We start from the raw sequence: 20,926 nt of genomic DNA, 5'->3' as shown, positions 1-20,926 counted from the left end.
TATGAGTCACATATACCCACTCCAGGCAGTTATTCCTCCTCCCTGCTCTCATTACACTATAAATCCTTCCACAGAACTTGCTACCTTGTTTGCCTAGAAACACAGATGTTCAAATGTTGAATTCCACCTCTCCTGTTACTTTCCAACTTTGGACAAAGGTTCTCAACCTCTGAGATTCTCAGTCTCTGTACTTTATAGAGAAATAAAATATCACCTGCACCGAAAGTACTTAAGTGTCCAATGAAGAGTGGTTATTATGTTCAATGAACAGAGACACAAAGGTCAAAGGCATCAGAAGACACCAAATCTGATAGGGGAGCGAGGGAGGGCCACCAAGGAACTTCACCAAGACCTGTGCTCAGGTAACTTTGTTCTGACTACCATTACTCTGGCCTTTTGGGGCACACAGTCAGAGGGGAGATTAAAGTCGTGTGAATGCAGGCTGACCTCTTATGCTTCACAGCTCCTGCCAACAGCTTTGCCTGGGAGAACTTGTTCTTGGTTTCTATGGGTTTCACAGCTTTCTTCTCCACTTCCTTCTTGTTTTCTGAAGAAATTCCAACCTTGTTGAGATTACTGTGAGTTACAGGTTAAGGATCAAACTAAGCAAAAAGAAGAGCTATAGCAGGACAGTGATAAATCAAGACGTGGAAGGCACCTGTAACTCATAAGCACTTCAGCTCTGCCATGAAATGTTTGGCCTACTTCTTTAAAAAATGCCCTCCCCAGACTTTTCTTGCAGTCCAGTGTTTAGGACTCCATGTTTCCACTGTAGGGGGATGGATTCAATCCTTGGTTGGGAAACTTAAGATTTCACATGCCAAGAAGCACTGCCAAAGGAAAAAAAAAAAAAAAATGCCCTCCCCTCTTTATTCTCCCAGTCAAATCCAGCTTATTTAAAGAAAAATGAAGATGACTAGGAGGAAGATGGCAAAGCAAGCCCAAAATAATACAGAGAAGCAAATTTTTTCCCTTTGCTTCCCAAAGAAAATCCTGAGGATGACCAGAACACCTGCTATTACCAAAAACATGGCCAATATCACACTTGTTGGGGAAAACGAAGATCCTGAAGAATCCAACAGAAAAAAGTGTAGCTTCCCTGAATGCAGAAAAATTATTTGCTTTTCCCCCTAAGGATAAAATAAAATTTTTCAGAGTGTCCTATGACTATCAGTAGCATTCAGCTTTAGATATTATGAAGACTAACTCCTATTCTTCGGATGTAAGACAACATCAGAATCATCTTAAGGCTCATTTAAAAAACAGGGCCCCTCCCCTGTCCCAAACCTACTTACTGAATGAGGACTTCCAGAGGCCCAGGAGCCTGTATTAAACACTCTGAAGGTGATTTTAATGAGAAACCCCTGTGCAGAGACAACATAAGGAGTGAAAAGCTGTTTAAAAGCATAAAACAACCAGTTCATTCCTTACATACTGTTTTCAAGCTTGATGTCAATCTATGACTCCCACAGTTTGTCAGTTTCTTTTGTTCTCTTCACCAGCCCCCTCCTCTCCTTCCCTTTCATGCTCTCTCACAACCTATTAGTCAATAGGTAAGTACTAGAACATGTGCAATTCCTTACTTAAGATGCAGTGGCGCCTTGCTGGAACAACAGCGACATCTAGTGCTCAAGATATCTAAGACGTATGTATTATCAGCCCAAAGGAGTGGAGGTGGGACTATATAGTCTAAACTATTTCTGTATCTTTGAACAATGGAAAAACCGGGTACCAGAAATTAGGAAATTTTAATTTCCAATTCTAGTGTCTAATTTTCAGACACTCAATTCTTGTGGGAACCAGTTATCTTAAACATTTGTAATATTCAACAGGGATTATACTTTATACTCAGCATTATTCTGAGTTTCATCTATTTAATGTTTTTAAGGTAATCATGGAAACTGATGTTAATACTAAATGTTCTTTTTTTTTTTAGAATAAAAATGAAATAGAAATTTCATCTTTCTAGTACAGAATACCAAAAACCATGAGCATGCTGTGATTTTTACCTACAACTCCACCATAAAGGATAGAAACTTTCAAGTACAACAGAAAAAATTTAACAAAATCACACATTTATAATACCAAGACAAAGACAAAAACCAACATTTAACTTTTTATTCTTCTTAAGTGAAGAAAAGCTCTCAACTTCTTTTTTGGTGGGTAGGGAGGGAGATGGTAATAATATTTTTGATCCACATCCAAAGCCGAAGTCCTTTTGCCCCCTTAAGACCCTCTCTCCCCCTAAAATGTTTTAAATATACAAATACATTTCAAAAGTCTCAAGGAACAGACTACATGAAGCAGTTTTTAAAAGGTCACATCGTATTTGAACACACCTATTAATAAATACTGTTCTAACCTAAAGAAAACAAAAGTTCTGTTTATACTGGCACAAACTGCAGCTTACTTGTATTCACAAGTATCACATTATAAAATATATCTTATACCAACCAAGCAAAACCAAGAACCATCTCCTGATTTAGAGCTTTAATGAACCAATGTCTGAACCTCAATTCCTACCTCAACATGTCTCTGGCTACATGCATGCTTGGGATTAGCACATTATACATCAGTGGGCTGGAAGGCTTGCTTTGTTTCAGTTTTTCTAGACAGAACTTTCCAAGTCTCCAATAAAAGCCAATAACCAAAAAAAAAAACAGCCAATAACCCTGGAGCCTCTTCAATGTTGTACTGCAATGTTATCAGGACAGAAAAGTTTCTTTTGCCTCAAGGCTGCCCTGTTCATCCTTCCCTTTGAAGTGAAAACCCAAGGGCCTCTCATACTCACACCACATCAACAATACTCTCCAGAATGTTGCCTTGGGAGACACTGTCTTATTTGCTTTCCTGCCAAATTAAGCACATAAAACAAGACGTAATTCAAGTGAAAATGTAATGTATTTTTTCCTTGGAGGAAAAAGCTGGATGCCTGAAACAATGGAGTATATGCAGTACATATACCTGCCCATTTCTGCAAACATCAATGCATAATACCATCCTGGGGTCATGACGCAATAGAGTGGGGGAGGGAAGCTTCAGAAGAATCAACCTCAATCCTACAGTTGGGATGGAGGTGTGATTTTTCTATCAACTTCTTAGTGTTATACCAGAATTCCACCTGGAAAACAGAGACTGGAAGCCACGTCTCTCACTACCTGTTCAGAGCACGTTTTGTGGCAGCATGTTGCTACCTTATCTCAATCACTGTCAGTCACCTTGTCTTTAACCAAATTCCTGGGAATCTGTTCACATTTTCTCCTACATAACTCTTTAATGGGACCTACTGCACACACCCTGCAAAAAACAATACCAACTAGTGCATACACACAATCACAGCACCAATCTCAGAGGTAAAAAAGCCTGTTAAATCACACTACTGAGGTTATTCAACATATAAGCTTGAAATACTCAAATAAGCTTTCTCACAGGAGGAAGACGCTAAGGTGGCCTTTTTAACCTCTGCCATGAGTCATCTGTTAATCTCTTCACACACACACTGAGAACCTACTCTGCACCAAGCGCTGGAGAAAGCAGTGGTGATCAAGTCTGTGTTCTTACAGTGCTTCCTTTATATTCCAGCAGTAGAGAGGCAAGCAAACCTATAAGTATATAATTTAAGATTTTCAGGTAGTAACAGACTATTTAAAAAAATGACATTATAATCAGTGATGCGGGTGGCTGCAACTTTAGATGGAGTGCTTAGGGAAGATCTTTATGAGGAAGGGAGCTGAGACCCAAAAGTCATGAAATGCCAGCCCTGTAAAATCTGAGGGCAGAGCATTCCAGGCTGAGGAAACAGCAAATACAAATGCCTTGAAATGGAATCACAGAGCTCAGTATGAGAAGAACATAAAGAAGGGCAGTAAGCTGGAGTGTAGTAAACATGAAGAAGAGTAGTTCAAGATAAAACAGGGAGGTGAGTTGGTCTAAATCAGGCAGAACCTTGTAGGACCTGGTTAAGAATGCAGATTTTAAGTCTAAATGCAACAGGAAGCCACTAGTGTTTGAAACAGGAAAGTTATATGATCCCACGTATGTTTTCAAAAGTTCCCCAGACTATCGTCTAGAGAAATGGACTGGGAGGGAGAAGAACAGCAGCAGAGACAATTAGATGGTCACATAGTCCAGAGAAGGTCTACGACGACTGCAGTGGCAGTAAGAGCTGGAAGATTTGGAATACATTTTGGAGGTAGTCTGGCAGATACCAGAAAAAGAAGAGATTTGGAGGAAGGTAGTATAGTGAAGGTAGGAGTAGTGAGGCATGGAACTGAGAATTTTGATTCAGCCAAGTTACATTTGGGATGCCTAGTAAGACATGCAAGTGGATGCCAGAAAGATAACAGTGAGCCAAAGCAAAGTCCTCTTGACTGCTTTCCCTACCTCTCTATGGAGACAGACCAGGCTGTATCTGTAGGGAAGGTCTGAGGACACAGGAGGGTTGCTAAAAATTTCCTTTAAAAAACCTAGAAGCCAGTTTCTCCCCTGGATGAGGTTTATTGCATCGCCCATCTGTTTCAGAGTCTAATCTCACAAGGCAAGAATACTGTGGTACTGACCATTAGGATTTAGGCCTTTAGTTAATCCTAAAGGATCTGGACTTTTGATTGCAACAGACTCTTGCACGCAACGTAACTACATATTGCTGCCAGTTATTCAGCATCACAGGAACATCAGAGTTGAAAGGGAACTTAAAGATGACTAGGCAGAAGACCCCCATTCTATAATGAAAACACTGAAATGCATAGATGTTGATGAGAAACTGACACCTTACAGATTCCTAGCAAAGTACAAAGGATATTCTGTATTCCTTCAGTTCTTTCAGTTCTTCTTCTCTTCGCTGTTTTTCTATTAGTTCTTGCTGCCGAGAAACCTCATCAAGGAAGTTGGTCTCATCTTCGTCTAAGCCTCTTACCATGTTTTCTGAGGAAATAATTAAACAAGGAACATTTAAAGCAGGCTAAAGGGAAAATATAGTCAAGATTTTTCCTTGTCCTGTTTTTTAATAAACAGCAGATTGTTCAGGGGATTAGAAGAAAGAACTTGTAAACACCAAACCTTTTGTTTTTTTTTGTTTTGTTTTTTTTTTCTTTTACCTCACGCCCCTCCCACTGCTCAACACCAAACCTTTTGGATAGATAACATGGCATAAAATCAAAGCATCTCTCCCATTACTAGATGTTAGCATAGAATTAAAATGGGTATACTGAGTTCTAAGCAAAAATGTTCAGTGTGGTCTAGATGGTAGAAAGCTGTCTCTTTTCCACCAAATGAGCACCTGGAGACTAGATAATCAAGACAATTTCTGGTTAGAAAAAGTGTTGCACAAGGCAAAAGTGCACCAAAAACGCCCTGGAGAGTCCCTCAGATGCTGTTTTTTCTGAAGCTTACTGAATTTGAACTGTTCTTCATACTCCTGCTGCTTCCTGTCTTTCTGTTCCTGTAGCCTTTCATACAGAGACCGAGGGTCATAAACCTCCTCTGGGCATTCTGAAAGAAAAGGGAGGGGGAGAAAATACATACTTTACAATCCATTCATATTATTTTGGAATCACAAAGGATTTAAAGATAAAGTCAAGTTTCTGCATGATCTGAGGGCAAAGATAACACAAAAATAGTACAAAGTTCACAGCTTCCCTCTAGACCTCAGACAGGAGCCAGCAGTTCTCAAAGCCAACTGTGAGTGTGAACAGAGCCCATGGACTGAGACAGCTAACTGGGTGAGGGATCCACCCAAAACAAGCCCTGCATGGTAGCAGCACTCTCAGCTATTCAGACCCTGGATCCACCTGAGTAGCTAGAAGACCAGTGGAATCCTTTGGAATAGAGTGTGGTAGAGTGGAAAGGGCGTGGAGGCACAGATCCTGGTCTGCTCCCAGCTACGGAGACCTCACATAGGTCCCTTCATCCCCTCAGCCTCAGTTCTTCTACTCTAAAGTGATGTTAATAGCCTGCAGGGTTGTGAGGATTAAAGATCTGTGAGCCTATATACCTTCTGGATCTTCAGGTTTTCGAACTTTTTCCCATTCTTCTTGTCTCCTTTTGCGCCGTTCATCTAGCTCTGCCTCAGATACAAACCTCTTTTTGATAACAAGGTTACCGTCATCCCCTCCATCCATAATGGAACAGTCTAAAAAACAAACAAACAAAATATTTCAAGTGAGAACTGTAATTAAAATTCTGAAGAGAAACAAGAAAATTGAACTCTGTCTCCCCCAAGCAACAGACTACCTCAAAACTTCCTTCAGCCTTGAACTGAGAAATCCTCAAGTAGTTTAACTCATAAGTCACTGACAAAAGCACAGGATTACATTTTTTTAATGTATTATGTAGTTTTATCAACATCTATGTTTATCTACAAAGTCAGTAAGAGGACCTGGAATAATTCTAAGGTGGTGAATGGTGGAGCTGAGAATCAGCTGAGAGCAAAAATTCATACTCTTACCCACTTAATCATACCCCTCCCCAGAAACCAGGGATCTTCCTTAAGAAGGACATGTCAATTTCAGCTTTCTTCTTATATCAAATTCCAGTGCTGAGAATGTTCATGGAACATCTTCCTCTAGCGAAGACGAAAATGGAAACGGAGGAAATAAATCCAAACATGCAGAACAAAAGAACAGTCTTTGCCTAAATCCTACTGTTGAAGTTCAGTTCATTGTAACAACACAGAAAATTTTTAAATTTACTAGAAACAAAACCAAATCAATGGACACAAGTTGTTGCTCCTACCTAAAGCTCACAACCCTGGACATTTCTGACTTAGCATTACTCGATGTCTCCAGCCAAGGGCCTATTACAGAGAGAGAATTGTTCCATCTCTGTGACCATGCCAAAAATTCCTAAAGTTTTGCAGAACGACCTCTTACGGAACAAGAGCCAACATTTTCTTAAATGTTTCTGGCAGAGAAAACATCAAAGATATAGAACTCTAATGGATGGGAGAGACAATTTAGACCCTCACTGTCCTCTTTCTCAGCTGTAGCTCTCCTTCCTCATCCTATATTGGCTGTCTGGTTTCTTCCTCTCACCCTTATTTACTGGGAAATAATTCTGAATGTGATGGGTCCTCACAGCCCACCTCAAACAATTCTCCATCTGGCAACAGAACCCACCATTCATACCCAGGAGATTTTCATCCAACCCATACTTTAAAACTGTACTCCCTTCAGGCAGCTGACTCTCTCTCTGAGCAGATATGACTAGCATGATAGTTATTCCTTAAGCTGAACTGAAATCTCTCTTCCTATAAATTGTACACATGGGTTGAATCCACTGGGACTACACAAAAGAAGCCAAATCCCTTTTTCACCACAACAAAGCTTCAGTTGTTTGAAAACTCCCATTTTCCTCCTAATTTGTCACTTTTCTAGGTCAAACATTCCTAGTTCCTTTAATCTTATGAAAACATGAAAAAACTGTCTCAAAACAGTGAACTTAAAGTGCTAGGATTTAAACCTGGGAAAGCAATATTAGGATATGTAATACAACTGGCATGCCATTGAATCCATCTCTTTACTCGTTACACTTGAAAAAATAAAAAACATATAAATACTGAAAGAACTCTTCTTACAGTTCAAAACAAAAACCTTGAATCTTACATGCTTCCATCTAAATAAGAATTCAGACTCAAGATTTATTCTTGTAATGCAAAACTAAGGAAGTAAAGCCATCTATTTAATTTTCATAGCCTGTTGAGTTTTTGGATAAAGAAGAACTCATTTAACTTAAAAAAAAAATGAATCTGACTTTAAAAAAGAATTCACTTGACTTTAAAAAAATCCCTGAAACTCAAGGGTCAGAGCCTTTAAAATACATGTAAACAAAGGTTTGAATTTGAAACAGAAACTCTTAGAGAATAAGAATTTTCCCAACATTTATCAATTACTTTTGGAAAAAGACAAATTTATGGGATTCCAAGACATTGTTACTCTCCTTCTCATTTTTTTTCTCAAGTGTTAGAACTGAACTTTTACCCAAAGAGTTTGGCCTGTGCTACTTCCCCATCTTTCACATGTAGGACTAAATCAAGAATCACGGTTGGTTAATGAAAAAGAAAACTAGGCAGAAGCACGTTTTAAAAAGGAAATTTAAAGACAATGGGTTTATAATTTGACAGAAAAAAATTCTAATTCTCTCAATGGGTTGGCTTCCTGAGAAAAGTCACACTGTCAAAACTAAGGAGCACTTGTAAAAATCTGTTCTTTAAACCTAACATAATCCCGACATTCCCTCATTCCCAAAACAAAACTAGATGGCCATGCCTAATTAGAAAACATTTCTGTGAATTTAAAAGGACCAACACTAAACACAGACTGCTTCAACCATCTCTTTCTTCAATTTGCACATCTCCTATAGGTCCTTATTCCCTGGCACTTCAACTACTATTCCCTTCTTGCCTGCAATGCCACCAGTGGCCCTCTGGTTAATGAATTTTCTATATTTGGAGAGGTCAAAGGACAGAAAATGTTTATGAACAAAGTGGTCATACTCCTCAGTATGCTAGATAATATTCAGAATATTCCTTCTCCAGAAATATTCAAAACTTCCCTATCAATAAGTACTGCCGAGAAGCTAGCTTAACTTCAGACACTTTTCATGACAACTTAATCTAATTCAACCAACATATAACAGATACCTTCTGTTGCAGTTTCCTTACAGGAGGGAAAACAGGTAATGATGATTATAGATTCTGAGATCAAGAGACCTTGGTTCTGATGCTTGTAAGTTTTATGATTTTGGGGAAGTCATTTAACTCATCTAAGCCTTAGTTTCCTAATCCACAGATTATACTCATCAATGGAGATTAAGAGAGTACTGCACAACATAAAGTTTCTGTGAGATAAACTAGATAATTCATGTAAAGCACTTAGCACAGTGTTTGGGACCTACTTAAAAATGCTTTAAAAGGTCTGTCATTATTGCAAAGAGCTATGCTGAGCTCTGGTTATGGGAGTGAGAGAAATATACTACCCTGTGCTCAAGGAGTGTAGGAGAAATAAATCAGTGACATAAACAACCATGACAAGTGAAGTGGGAAAGGGAGCAGATGAAACTGAGGGAAATCAGGAAAAGCTTCCATGTATATGTATTTGGTAATTCTATAATTCCCCTTTACTATAGTTCTTTTGTTTTATTATTAATTTAAATAAACTCAACATTATGCTCACTGCTTAACTCTGTGTCCAGCATTGTGCAAATTCTATTGGGGTACATAAAATAAACTTTAAAGAGCTAGTATTCTTGTACTAGTTCCTAATAGATAACAGTGTATATAATGAATTACCAAAGTAAACAGTACAGCTAAGAGGCAGTAATGAAGAGAACAAATAGGGATTAACCCCGTTTCCCAAGCTGAAAACCTGGGCATATACTTAAGACTCCTTTTTCCTTATTCCCTTACATCCCACTAGTCACCAAGTTCTGTTGTTTCCACTTCACAATGATCTCTCTTTAATTCATCCTTTCCTTTCTAATGTCTTCTTTTCAGGGCCTCATCTTGCATAAACTACTCTAAGAGCATTCTATTAGTCTCTCTGTTTCTCCTCTGGCCCCTATTCCAGCTATTTCTAAGTCTACTATAGCATTTATTTATTGTGACGACTATTCCAACAGCTCTTTGTATCCACAGTGCTTATTAGCACAGTGTCTGGCATATATTAAGTATATAAGACATACTTACTGGATAAACCAACCAGGGAGAGAATTTGAAGAATTTAAGCAGAGAGGAATGCTCTCACATACATATTCTTAGATACTGTCCAATGTAAATTATAGAAAATAATAGTCATCAAACAAGTATTCACTAACGTGTCTTTGTCCCATAGGGAATTTTATTCAAACATCATACAACTTGTGCAATAGGAAACACAGGACCAAAGATTACATCACCTTACTATATTAGATAACTGACATCTTCAAGAATAACTCTTGCTACTTTCCTTTAATTTCAGCTAACTAAAAAAAAAAAGCGCTCATACTAAAAATTTCTTGCACAAAACATTTTTCTCTGGAGTCCAACATTCATTAGCTGTTTATTTTGCAACAGAAAGGTGATTTCTACCCTCAACTTATTTACCTTCTTCCAGAAGCACAGAAATCAGAAACTAGTGTTTATTTCTAATTCCTACAACTTACCTAAATTTTCACAAGTCTCTTATTTTCCTCTTTGGTTAGAATAATTAAAAACAAAACACAAATAAACAAAAGTCCAGGGGTCTGGAAATCTAATGATAAAAATTCATTTAGGGATGAAGATTTACATTGAGAATGCTTATTTTGTCCTTACTGTGTTTAATTTTAGAAAGAATAACTGGGCCAACTTTTCTTTACTCTCATAGCACTTTTTTATGGTGATTCAAGTTCAATTATCAAATTAAACAGTACAGTATTTTTAAAAGGATTATATAAGTTCTTCAAATAGAGAATTCATGACAATCCAAAACCATACCAAAATCACTTTGTCCCAACTTAAAAGTTTCAAACTGAATGCAAATTTTCAAATTTGCTTGACAGCCAAAGAAACAATGTTCTTATATTTCAAGCTGAGGTAATTGTTAAACACTGCACTACTGTGTTTGTACTGGAGATTGTAGTATTTAATTTCCAGATTGGTGAGACAGAATGGGTTTATGCACAACATGCTATATAAGTTTCAAAAAACAAAACTTACATTGCTGCTCCCAAGATAATTGCCATTGCTGACATGAAAATTATTCCATTTAGCTCGTGCCATGATGCAAGTAAATGAGATCTGGTTTCCTCTGGATTTGAATTTTGTGATGGCAGACTACTTAAGTGTATACATCACTGGCCACCATACCCTCCTAATTTCTAACATTAGATACACTGTACTTGTAAAAATACACCAGGGCAGATCAGATCTCTGTGTCACAATGTTCTAAGACTTCCCCAATGGGAGCAAAAACAATAGGCCAATCCATGTTTTTTCTGTTAGTAAATATACTTAAGCACTGCTCTTCCAACATTATCCTGATGTTCAAGTCACGTGAGATTTTAAAATGTAGGACAGAAACTAAGAGGAATTTGGCAAACTAAAAATCATTCTAGAAAAGACTGCTTTCTGGCCAGAAGGCACTTCTATCAAGCTACAGTAACTTAAATCAAGCCAACTTTCCCTATAAAACTTCAGAGCATGACAACTACTAACAGAACAGTCTGTTAGCACTTATTACTACAAAGTAATTCTCAGTCACTCTTCTAACACTGAGGCTTATTTAACCTACTCCACTAGCAAAGAGGACTAAAAAAATCTAAAAATGACGGCACAGCATTAGCAAATGCAATTCACATGTAGAATGTTTACTATAAACAGCAATTTGAAGTAACCTCTTTTTGCAAGACATCTAGAAAACACAAGCAATGTATCTTTCCACAGCATAAGAACAGTTTCATCATATGCTCATTTACCTTGAATTTATCTAGTGATAGATCCACTGGAAGAAAAAAAGATAACAATTTAAATATTGGTTCCCTTAGCTGATTCTCAACTCCCCAACTCATCCGTGCCTCTCAGAGGCCTTACATCCCCCTCACTGTATGTAATTCTAATATGAGCTGTATTTTTTACACACAGTGATTCTTAAATGCAAACCAACTACTTTATCTAAAACTCAAAGGAAAAAAATAGCATCTGTTTCAAAGCTGGAGAAAAATCTAGTCATGTTGGAATTTTGCTACCCTGGTATACGTATACCCAACATGGTGCCTCCCTAATAGATTTCCGAGGATAGCTTTGGCTACATATTATTTTACCATCTGGGCTGACTTTCAGTTCAGTCCAGTCCCTCAGTCACGTCTGACTCTTTGTGACCCCATGGACTGCAGCACACCAGGCTTCCCTGTCCATCACCAACTCCCAGAGTTTTCTCAAACCCATGTGCATTGAGTCAGTGATGCCATCCAACCATCTCAACCTCCGTCGTCCACTTCTCCTTCCACCCTCAATCTTTCCCAGCATCAGGGTCTTTTCCAATGAGTCAGTTCTTCGCATCAGGTGGCCAAAGTATTGGAGTTTCAGCTTCAGCATCAGTCCTTCCAGTGAATATTCAGGACTGATTTCCTTTACAATGGACAGGATGGATCTCCTTGCAGTCCAAGGGACTCTCAAGAGTCTTCTCCAACACCACAGTTCAAAAGCATCAATTCTTCGGCACTCAGCTTTCTTTATAGTCCAACTCTCACATCCATACATGACTACTGGAAAAACCATAGCCTTGACTAGACAGCAAAATAATTTTGTCTTGCTGGCAAAACAAAATAATTTTGCTTTGTTGGCAAAATAATTAATATGCTGTCTAGGTTGCTCATAACTTTTCTTCCAACAGGCAAGCGTCTTTTAATTTCACGGCTGCAGTCACCCTCTGCAGTGATTTTGGAGCCCCCAAAAATAGTCTCTCATTGTTTCCCCATCTATTAGACACAAAGTAATGGGACGGGATGCCATGATCTTAGTTTTCTGAATGTTGAGTTTTAAGCCAACTTTTTCACTCTCCTCTTTCATCAAGTGGCTCTTTAGTTCTTTTGCTTCCTGCCATAAGGGTAGTATCATCTGCATATCTTGAGGTTACTGATATTTTTCCCCGTAATCTTGATTCCAGCTTGTACCTCATCCAGTCTGGTATTTCGCATGATGTTCTCTACATGTAAGTTAAATAAGCAGGGTGACAATATACAGCCTTGACGACATCTTTCTTTCCCGATTTGGAACCAGTCTGTTGTTCCATGTCCAGTTCTAACTGTTGTTTCTTGACCTGCATACAGATTTCTCAGGAGGCAGGTAAGGTGGTCTGGTATTCCCGTCTCTTTAAGAATTTTCCACAGTTTATTGTGAGGATAGCTTTGATTACACACTATTTTACCATCTGGGTGGACTTTGGAACCTAACCCACACTAAATTACACTCTCTCTCACCCCCACCTTCCAAGCTTTACGGATCTCCTCTCCAAAACCAAATTAAAAAAAAATAAAGGACTTTACACTACACCAAACATACAAGGCCCACTCATTCAGTTGTATTTTTGAAGTAAATCTTTACAGGGAACATATGTGCAAGGCAGGGCTTCCCAGGTGGCTCAGTAGTAAAGAATCTGCTTGCCAATGCAAGACTTGCAGGAGATGTGGGTTCGATCCCTGGGTAGAAAAGGTTCCCTAGAGTAGGAAAAGGCAACCCACTCCACTATTCTTGCCTGGAAAATTCTGTGGAGAGAATCCTGGTGGGCTATAGTCCATGGGGTTGCAAAGACTCGGACACAATCAAGCAGCAATAGCATTATGTGCAAGTCACAGTGCTAGGTACTAAACTGACACTACTTTTTAGCAATAAGGAATCTGAATTCAAAAGAAGAGAGAAGGTTAAGTACAGGAGCAATTTGAGGAAATGGAGAATGAGGGTAAATGCTCTAAGAGAAAAGAAATTAGGCACTAAGGAGTTCAGAAAATGAAGACTAGAAAAAAGCACTGGGGAAGCTTAACTTTGATAGCAGCTACGACACTGCTCCAATACTTTGGCCAGCTGATGTGAAGAGCCAACTCACTGGAAAAGACCCTGATGCTGGGAAAGATTGAAGGCAGGAGGAGAAAGGGACAACAGAGGATGAGATAGTTGGATGGCATCACCGACTCAACGGACATGAGTTTGAGCAGGCTCTGGGAGATGGAGAAGGACAGGGAAGCCTGGCGTGCTGCAGTCCAAGGGGTCATATAGAGTCAGATATGACTGGGCAACTGAACAACAAGGACACTGCACTGTGAAAGGTGGTGGAAGTTTTAGATAGGTGAAGAAAAAGAACCTTTAACTCAAGGTTGCCTGAAAGACAAATTTCACTCCTAAAATCAAAGGGGGCTTCCATTTCCAGGAACAGCGGGCTAGGTAATTGAGACCAATCCCTCACTTCTGCAACAAATAAAACTGAAAGTTTTTTTAAATAATTCTTAAACAAATAGAAAAGCCCACAAGATAGTAAAGAATTCGACAAAAACACAAGACAAGGTGGAAACCAGAAACTGAGCCCAATATTCAAACTGGTTTTCGTCCTGAGGATTTCTCTGATCTTGAAAGCTACTGTTTTGGTACCCTTGGGAAACAAAAGTCAAAAGCAGAGAGCCCACGTAAGGTGTGTGGGGTCTGATAACTACCTCTTTCTCCATCTTAATCTGGTACCCCAAAGAACTACAGCATCAGGTAAAAGTGAACTGGTAAGAAAAAAAGCAGGAATAATTGGAAACATAAACAGACCAAAGGACATCCAGACAGTGGAATTAACACATATGGATTACAAAACAATTATGCTTACCATGTTTAAAGAAATAAAAACCAGGCCTCAAAATTAACAGCGGAGCATAAGAAACCATTAAGAGAGTGGCATGGCACATTTGAAAAGAAAAAAACAGAACTTCAGTGACTAAAACATGCAATAAATTAATTTAAATCACAACAGATGAGTTTAGTAACAGAAATAACTTATGAGAGAATTCATAAAAAAGAAATTATGCAGAATGTAGTATAGAAAAGTAAAAAGAGGAAAAGGCATAAAGAAAAGAGGGAGAAAGGTCTACATTAAATCTGTAAAGAAGGAAGATACACAACAGGGCAGAAACAGTACATGATTATAAATGACTAAGAATTTTACAGAACTTATGAAAGACACTAATCCAAAAATTTAGAAGTGTAATAGACACCAAACACACTGAACAGAAACAAATCCACAGTTGCATACATCATAAGGAAAATTCAGAAAACCAAAGACGAAATAAACTGTAAAACACATGCTATAGAAAAAGCGAAACAGGTGGTATTTGAGAATGAAGACAAAGCGCGTTCAAAAGGAGATCAATAGTGAGCACACTGAAATTGCTTAATTTACCTGCCACGAAGATATAATTACGCTAATTGAGTCTACAGCTGAACCATGCGCTCAAATCACTTCATTTACCAGATACATGGTTTTCAATTTCTTAAGCAGCAGCTTGATTCTAATCACAAAAGCAAGATTCTTAAACGGGAAGGACTGCTAACCAGGTAAAAGGTATTGATATAATTGTTACAACCACGAAGAATTTCTCCATGAGGGAAAGGCATTAAGACCCAGCTGAGCAAAATAACTGGGCAGCCTCAGCTTTCAGACCCTTATAAACTGTTCATCTCAAGATCTGTATGCAAGACTGTAAAAGCTGCCTTTGTCTCTACTCAATTCCTTGTATCAAAAAGGAGTCTACTACACACTAATTCCTTTCACGGGGTTCAGAAGCAGTGCTTTCCAAACCATTTTTTACGGGGTCCTTGTTAACACAGCAATAAGGCAAACAGCTGGATTATCAACGAATATCATCCAACCGCTGGTACACAAGAGGTCACTGGGAATTCTGACCGCCAGACCTGCACTTGACTTTCTGGTTCCCACCCAAGACCTGAGGCGGACTAGCTGTGGTGGGGGGTCCGAGAATCTGTATTTTAAAAGGGCCACAGAAGCTCTTGTTTTTTGCTAGTTTCGAAACCAGTGCTAAGAAGGAATAGGTCTCCACCTTTACCGCGATGCGCGCTGGCTTTCACCTGGGCCAGCAGTTCTCCAGACGCTTCAACCCTCAGTTAAGTTTTCTGCAAGACGAACACGCCAGTTTGACTTCCTTTAGAAGAAAGTGCACTGAGCACAGAGACTGGTACATGGAGCATAATTAATGTTTCTATCCTAAACTAATTCTGTGACTCAGAAACTCGCAACCAGGCAGGCACCCCCACATCTCCGGAGTAGCCTGGAGCCGTTCCAAGACCTGTGAGATAAAGCTCACTGCTCGCTTGAAGCCTGCCACCCGGCAGAAAACGTAGAGAGGAGCCGACAAGAGACCCAAAGCCCCAGGACCGCTTGAAAGTGTCGGCACCCTCCTCCACAGGAACTGGAGGCGTTCCCGCGGGCTCCTTCGGCTTTCCTCAGGCTGGGCCCCACAAGCCCCTGTCTCTGGTGACTCAGAACCCTAGGCGAGAGCGCAGACTAGGGGCAGGCCTGGCCCTAAACTTCACGTCAGACGCAGCCCCCCACCTCCTCAGCGAGGACGCTGGCGCCCTGGTATCGCTGCCTGGCCAAGGCCCAGGCCGCACTCACCTACCAGCGTGCGGGAGGCGAGACCCCCTCACCTCGGCGGCGCCCACCCCAAACTGCCACCGCAAACGCCGCTCGCTCTTAAAAAAAAATGAAAAGAAGGAAAGTAAAAACAGAAAGAATGAAAGCAAGAAAACAGCCTTTGCTTTGGTATTTCTTTCTACCCTTCAGGGCTTCCTTTTCCTCACCGCCACAACAATGTTCCACCCCTCTTCCGGCGGTGTAACCCAATCCGTACCTCCCTTCCTCCCGAGAACCAGATGGAAATCCGCTGCCTTGTAAGCTAGCGGGAGAGACTTGATTGGGCCATTCACACGTCAGCAAGGGGATTGGCCAGCTCCCTCCAGGAAGGCGGGCCGAGTCGTGTTGTCACGTGATGTAGTCCCTGAAAGCTGATTGGATGTGAGGAAGAGGGCTTGCCTCCGAGGAAGGGGCGTTTCCTAGGGGACTGAGGGAGGGCCGGGGCGGTACGAAGCGGGGGTGGGCCCAGCACGTAATGGCAGCGCCGTGGCCTCGCGTCCATCTTTACCGCTCTCTTGGACCTGTCACAAAGGAGTCGCGCCGCAGCCGCCGCCGCCCCCTCCCTCGAGTGCGCCCGAGAGCTGGAGAAAGTCAGTGCCGCAGCCCAGTCGGGAAGCCCCTAGGAACGCGAAGCGGGGGGAGTCCCAGGGCTGGGGACGTTCGTGAGGGAGGGGAACAGCCGCCTGAATCTGCGGCGGGGAGACCGGACTGGGCTGGGGGAGATTCTGAGGAGGGGGCTGGGAGCGGGTGGCGTTGGGCAGAGCCCAGAAAGCAGCTCGGAGGTTCTCCAGCGAGGCCCGTGCTGAAGGCGCTGGGAGAGGACCCTGGAAGAGGGTGTTTCCGCTTTAGGGGTTTCTTGACCGAGGAGGTGGTTGAGGGTCGCCCTTCTGCGGAGGCCGCGGCTAAAAGGGCCCAGGTGAGAGGCAGGTAGCTCCTGGGAGGCTCCTGATATATAGTGGTGCTCCTCGGGGGTGGCCAGGATAGAAGGGTAGATAGGAGGATGCTTGGGGGAGGGTTTCCTTTTGTGGAGTTTGAGATTCAGGTGGCAGGAGTGGCAGAAGACCATCCCTGGGGAGGCTTAGACGTGCCTTAGGGTCAAGAAACGCCTCAGAGAGAGCGAGAAGCTAGGAGTTGGGAGCCAGAGCTGGCGGGTTCCCCTACCTCGGAGGCCCGATGTGAAAAATGAGTAAGAGCCTGGGGAGAGGGGATTTGCTGCGCGGTTCCGGGAGGAAGATCCGCCCCCCCCCCCCCCCAAGCCATAGGAAAGCCCGGGTGGGAAATAGAGAGAAGCGGGAATGGCAGGCTTTTTACTTTGAAACATAGGAATCAGCCGTTTCTGGACATAGTGCAGGTGGAGTGGGGGAAAGTCCGTCCCACCGACACTCCGTACGTGACTCTTCGATCAGGCTTTTGTTCTACCTGATACCTCAGTTTCCCTGTGTTTGGGGTCGGAGATCGAGGCAGAAATGATCCACTGAGACTCTTCAGTTCTATCCTGTGTAGCTGTCTGAATGAGGTTGCTCCCCCTGGAGTGTTGTACTTTGAACTTCTAAAGGTTAGAAGAGTCTATTTAATTGACTGAAGGGAGTCCCCGGGTTATCCAGGCCCCTTACCTGCCATCTCCTCCTCCTTAACCTCCTTGGGTCTCTTCTGTAAAATAACACAGTGTGTGAAAGTGTTTTGCAGACTACAAGCTGTGTGAAAGTATTGTGATTCTGCCATCAAAGGGGTTGCTGTTGAGGAGTGAAAGTGAAGGCTCTTTCTAAACTGTGAGACAGTGTATAGATATAAGGGATTAGCATTAATACAGTTGGTGATCACCTATGGAGTGCGGGAGCCATATTGTACTGAAAGCTTCAAGGTTTCCAGCTTTTTAGGTTATATAGTCTAAACCCATGATTTCAGCTCCAGCTTAGATGAGGGTGGAGGATGGTTTTTTCCCAGAGTTTTAATTTACTTTGAACCTCTGATGATACTGCAAGAGATAGCACTATAATGTACTCTTTTCCTTCAGGAATTTTTTTTTTCTGACAGCTGAAATTTTCCTCCAGGTAATTTAATCTCATTATTGTAAACCACTCCCCCCTTTTCCATATATATGTATTTGTGGCCTTTTTATGTACAGGTAGTGAGTATCATGTTTTCTCCCTCAGTTTTTATTTTATAAATGAGACCTCTGTTTTTTCTCCATGAATATTATGCTTTCCTGGAGTCACCCCAAACCATACATTATGAGGCACATTAGCAAAGGCTTTAAAAATTTTTTCCCACAACGATTGTTTCTGCTTTTCACCCATGTATAGTTTGCACTTCCTGGGATGACATCTTGCTTTGTAAATCCCTCTATGATGTTATAAGTACTGTGTCCATGGATGACATTTTCCTAATTTTTGGTTAGTTGCAATTGTTAGAGCTGGTTTAACAAATATTGAGTAATTTGTGATTTTTGAAGTTTCTTTTTTTTTTTCTAAACAAAAAGCTGACCTGAGTTTCCTGTTTTTCTAATCTTACGTTCCATGAGTCTTTTTTGAAAAAATCCCTGTGGTGATTCTGTGAGCTTTCTGGTTCCCAAGATACACATTGTCCAAACCTGCTGCTTTAATCTGTGTCCTGCTTTTGCCATTTTCATAAACCCTTCATTATTTCTGCACTTCATGATTATTTTTACCTTATTGATTATAGGAAGTGTTCCAGCATACTCTTTGTGGACTTTCTCTGCTTCGTCAGCAAAATAACTTTTCACTTAGTAAATTGGCCAAGAATCAAGGGGAAATAAAAACAGAATTTTGTGTGAAAAGTGAAAGTCTATCATTTGTGTCCGACTCTTTGCAACCCCATGGACTGTAGCCTGTCAGGCTCCTCTGTCCATGAAATTCTCCAGGCCAGAATACTGGAGTGAGCAGCCGCCATTCCCTCCTCCAGGCTATCTTCCTGACCCAGGAATCGAACCTGGGTCTCCCACATTGCAAGCAGATACTTTACCTACGTTACTTAAAATTGGAAATTTTCTGTTTTGTGGTGGAATTCTTGTAAAGTAGGATGTGACAATCATAGGGTTGCAAAAGTAAGTGAAGAGTCATTAGACACCACAGACAGGAACTGCAATGGAACCAGTAATCTATTTCAAAAGAGTTATGGGGTGGGGTAGTAAACTATGTAGCTTCTCTTCAAATATTTGGGCATTTTCAAAGCATTTCCCATTGATTATGGATAGTTTTTCCTGGTGTTCAAATTATAAAATTGAAAAACAGAATAGTTATGAAATAGTGAATGCCATAACTTGGGCCACAACCTGAGGAAGAGACTTTCACAACTTTGTAGGAATGCAAATGAGTGACTATGTTCCCTTTGGTTTATCTGTTCAATAAGTAAACTTTTGAAATAGTTTTCTTCCCAACCTTTATGATTAGAAAAAAGGTACATATTTGTTCTATTTGTTTATTTCTATTCCCTCTCGGTGTCCAGAGGGAATGCTTGCTGGTTCAGTATGTAAAATCATTTTTGACTATAGATAACTATGATACATACAAGGCTAACTGAGGTAATACCTAATAAGTAGTGGTGAACTCTTGGAGAATATTCCACTTTCTACCTCTCTAAGCTTTGGAAAACTAAGAATGCATTTGAGACAGCAGAGGATTGATACACTCCTTAAGTTTGTTAAGGAATGAACCCTGCATGTAACTTTCGTATTGCTTGAAATGATAGTTTTCAAACATAATTTCATGGGTCTTATATACATCAAGTAGAAAGTTTCAAAATACCTTATTCGGCAGGTTTATTATTACCTCAGTTTAATGTTTCAGTGTCAGTTTTGTTTTTTTTTTCTTTACCCCTTCTACCTCCTAAAGAATTAAGTTTCCTTTTCTGTGCTCCTTTAATGCAATGATTCTCAAAGTATGTCTCCTACCCTGCCCCACCTTGTTGAAAATGCAGCTCTTTTTTTTTCAGTTCTTATTGCTTCATAGTTGTTCATACTTACCTGCACCTAAAGGCTACTTATTAATAATCTACCAGGTCACTATACCATGATGTTCATGAACCAAAACTAGCATAACATTAGAGTTTACTGTTGTCTCTGATACCTTGTTTTCCCAGAAGGTACTGTCCTGAGACACTTGGCAGCAACACAAAGCTTCTTACCATGTCATGTGCAGAATGGGGATTCTTACAATATTCTGGAAAGGTGCTTGTTTAGGATTTATCATCAGTATTGTCTCAAATTGATCTTGGTTTTTCATTGTGCTTCCTCTTTTATTTATTTTTCATTAGCATTACCATTATCTTCATCTTTATCAATTAAATTGATGGACTTTCAGTTAACTTTTCAACTGCATGGTAGGGATATATGTACCAACAATATTTTGTCTTATCATTTAAGATATGAATGTGTTGCAGTGCAGATCTAAATCCTTCATTCCCCTATTGCCAAGGCTAATATATATAGTCACCTAAAAACTTGCTTGTACAGATACTTGAATGTTAACTAAGTTCCTTTTCCACTGGAAAAATGGTGGCGCGAGAGGCTTCCTTCTGGTGAACCTGACACTATATGCATGGGCTTCTATGGCAGGTGCTGTATTTTGGATTGGGCACTCTGTTGTCTGTGGCTGCCCTTCATCCCTTTAAGAAAAGTATGAGGGACCTTTTTTCATCTTTGCTCTGTGCCTGGCATATTAGCATTGGGTTCATATTTATTGAGTGATGTGTTCTCAGCTTTTCAAAGAAAACTTTTTACAGATTTTAGAATGAATTCACTTAAAATACTGAGTATCTGTTAGATGGGCTAC

At 40.5% G+C, this 20,926-nt stretch overlaps 2 protein-coding genes across 7 annotated transcripts in view; one reads left to right on the top strand and one right to left on the bottom strand.

Annotated features, from left to right (window-relative positions):
- PSME3IP1 (proteasome activator subunit 3 interacting protein 1) overlaps positions 1-16,482 on the bottom strand; it is a 35,200-nt gene extending 18,718 nt beyond the window's left edge. The window contains exons 1-6 of one of the 6 annotated variants that reach the window (XM_043437562.1): positions 16,119-16,339; positions 6,446-6,562; positions 5,993-6,130; positions 5,392-5,490; positions 4,802-4,923; positions 448-578 (exon numbers count right to left, since the gene is read on the bottom strand). In XM_043437562.1, coding sequence (XP_043293497.1) covers positions 448-578; positions 4,802-4,923; positions 5,392-5,490; positions 5,993-6,119 — 479 coding nt within the window. In that variant the 5' untranslated portion in view covers positions 6,120-6,130; positions 6,446-6,562; positions 16,119-16,339. Of the gene's footprint in view, positions 1-447; positions 579-4,801; positions 4,924-5,391; positions 5,491-5,992; positions 6,131-6,445; positions 6,563-13,208; positions 13,420-16,118 lie in introns of those variants that run through there. The other 5 variants (XM_043437564.1, XM_043437563.1, XM_043437561.1 and 2 more) reach the window with 5 other exon arrangements.
- Positions 16,483-16,574: 92 nt separating this feature from the next.
- Positions 16,575-20,926, top strand: part of RSPRY1 (ring finger and SPRY domain containing 1) — a 35,957-nt gene continuing 31,605 nt past the window's right edge. The window contains exon 1 of the mRNA XM_043437557.1: positions 16,575-16,726. The gene's annotated coding sequence lies outside the window, so the exon portion shown is untranslated. The remainder of the gene's footprint in view (positions 16,727-20,926) is intronic.

Source organism: Cervus canadensis, chromosome 18 (assembly GCF_019320065.1).
Source record: "Cervus canadensis isolate Bull #8, Minnesota chromosome 18, ASM1932006v1, whole genome shotgun sequence".
Classification (NCBI taxonomy): domain Eukaryota; kingdom Metazoa; phylum Chordata; class Mammalia; order Artiodactyla; family Cervidae; genus Cervus; species Cervus canadensis.
Note: the sequence above shows the minus strand (reverse complement) of the source record. Positions and strands in the feature narration are given on the sequence as shown.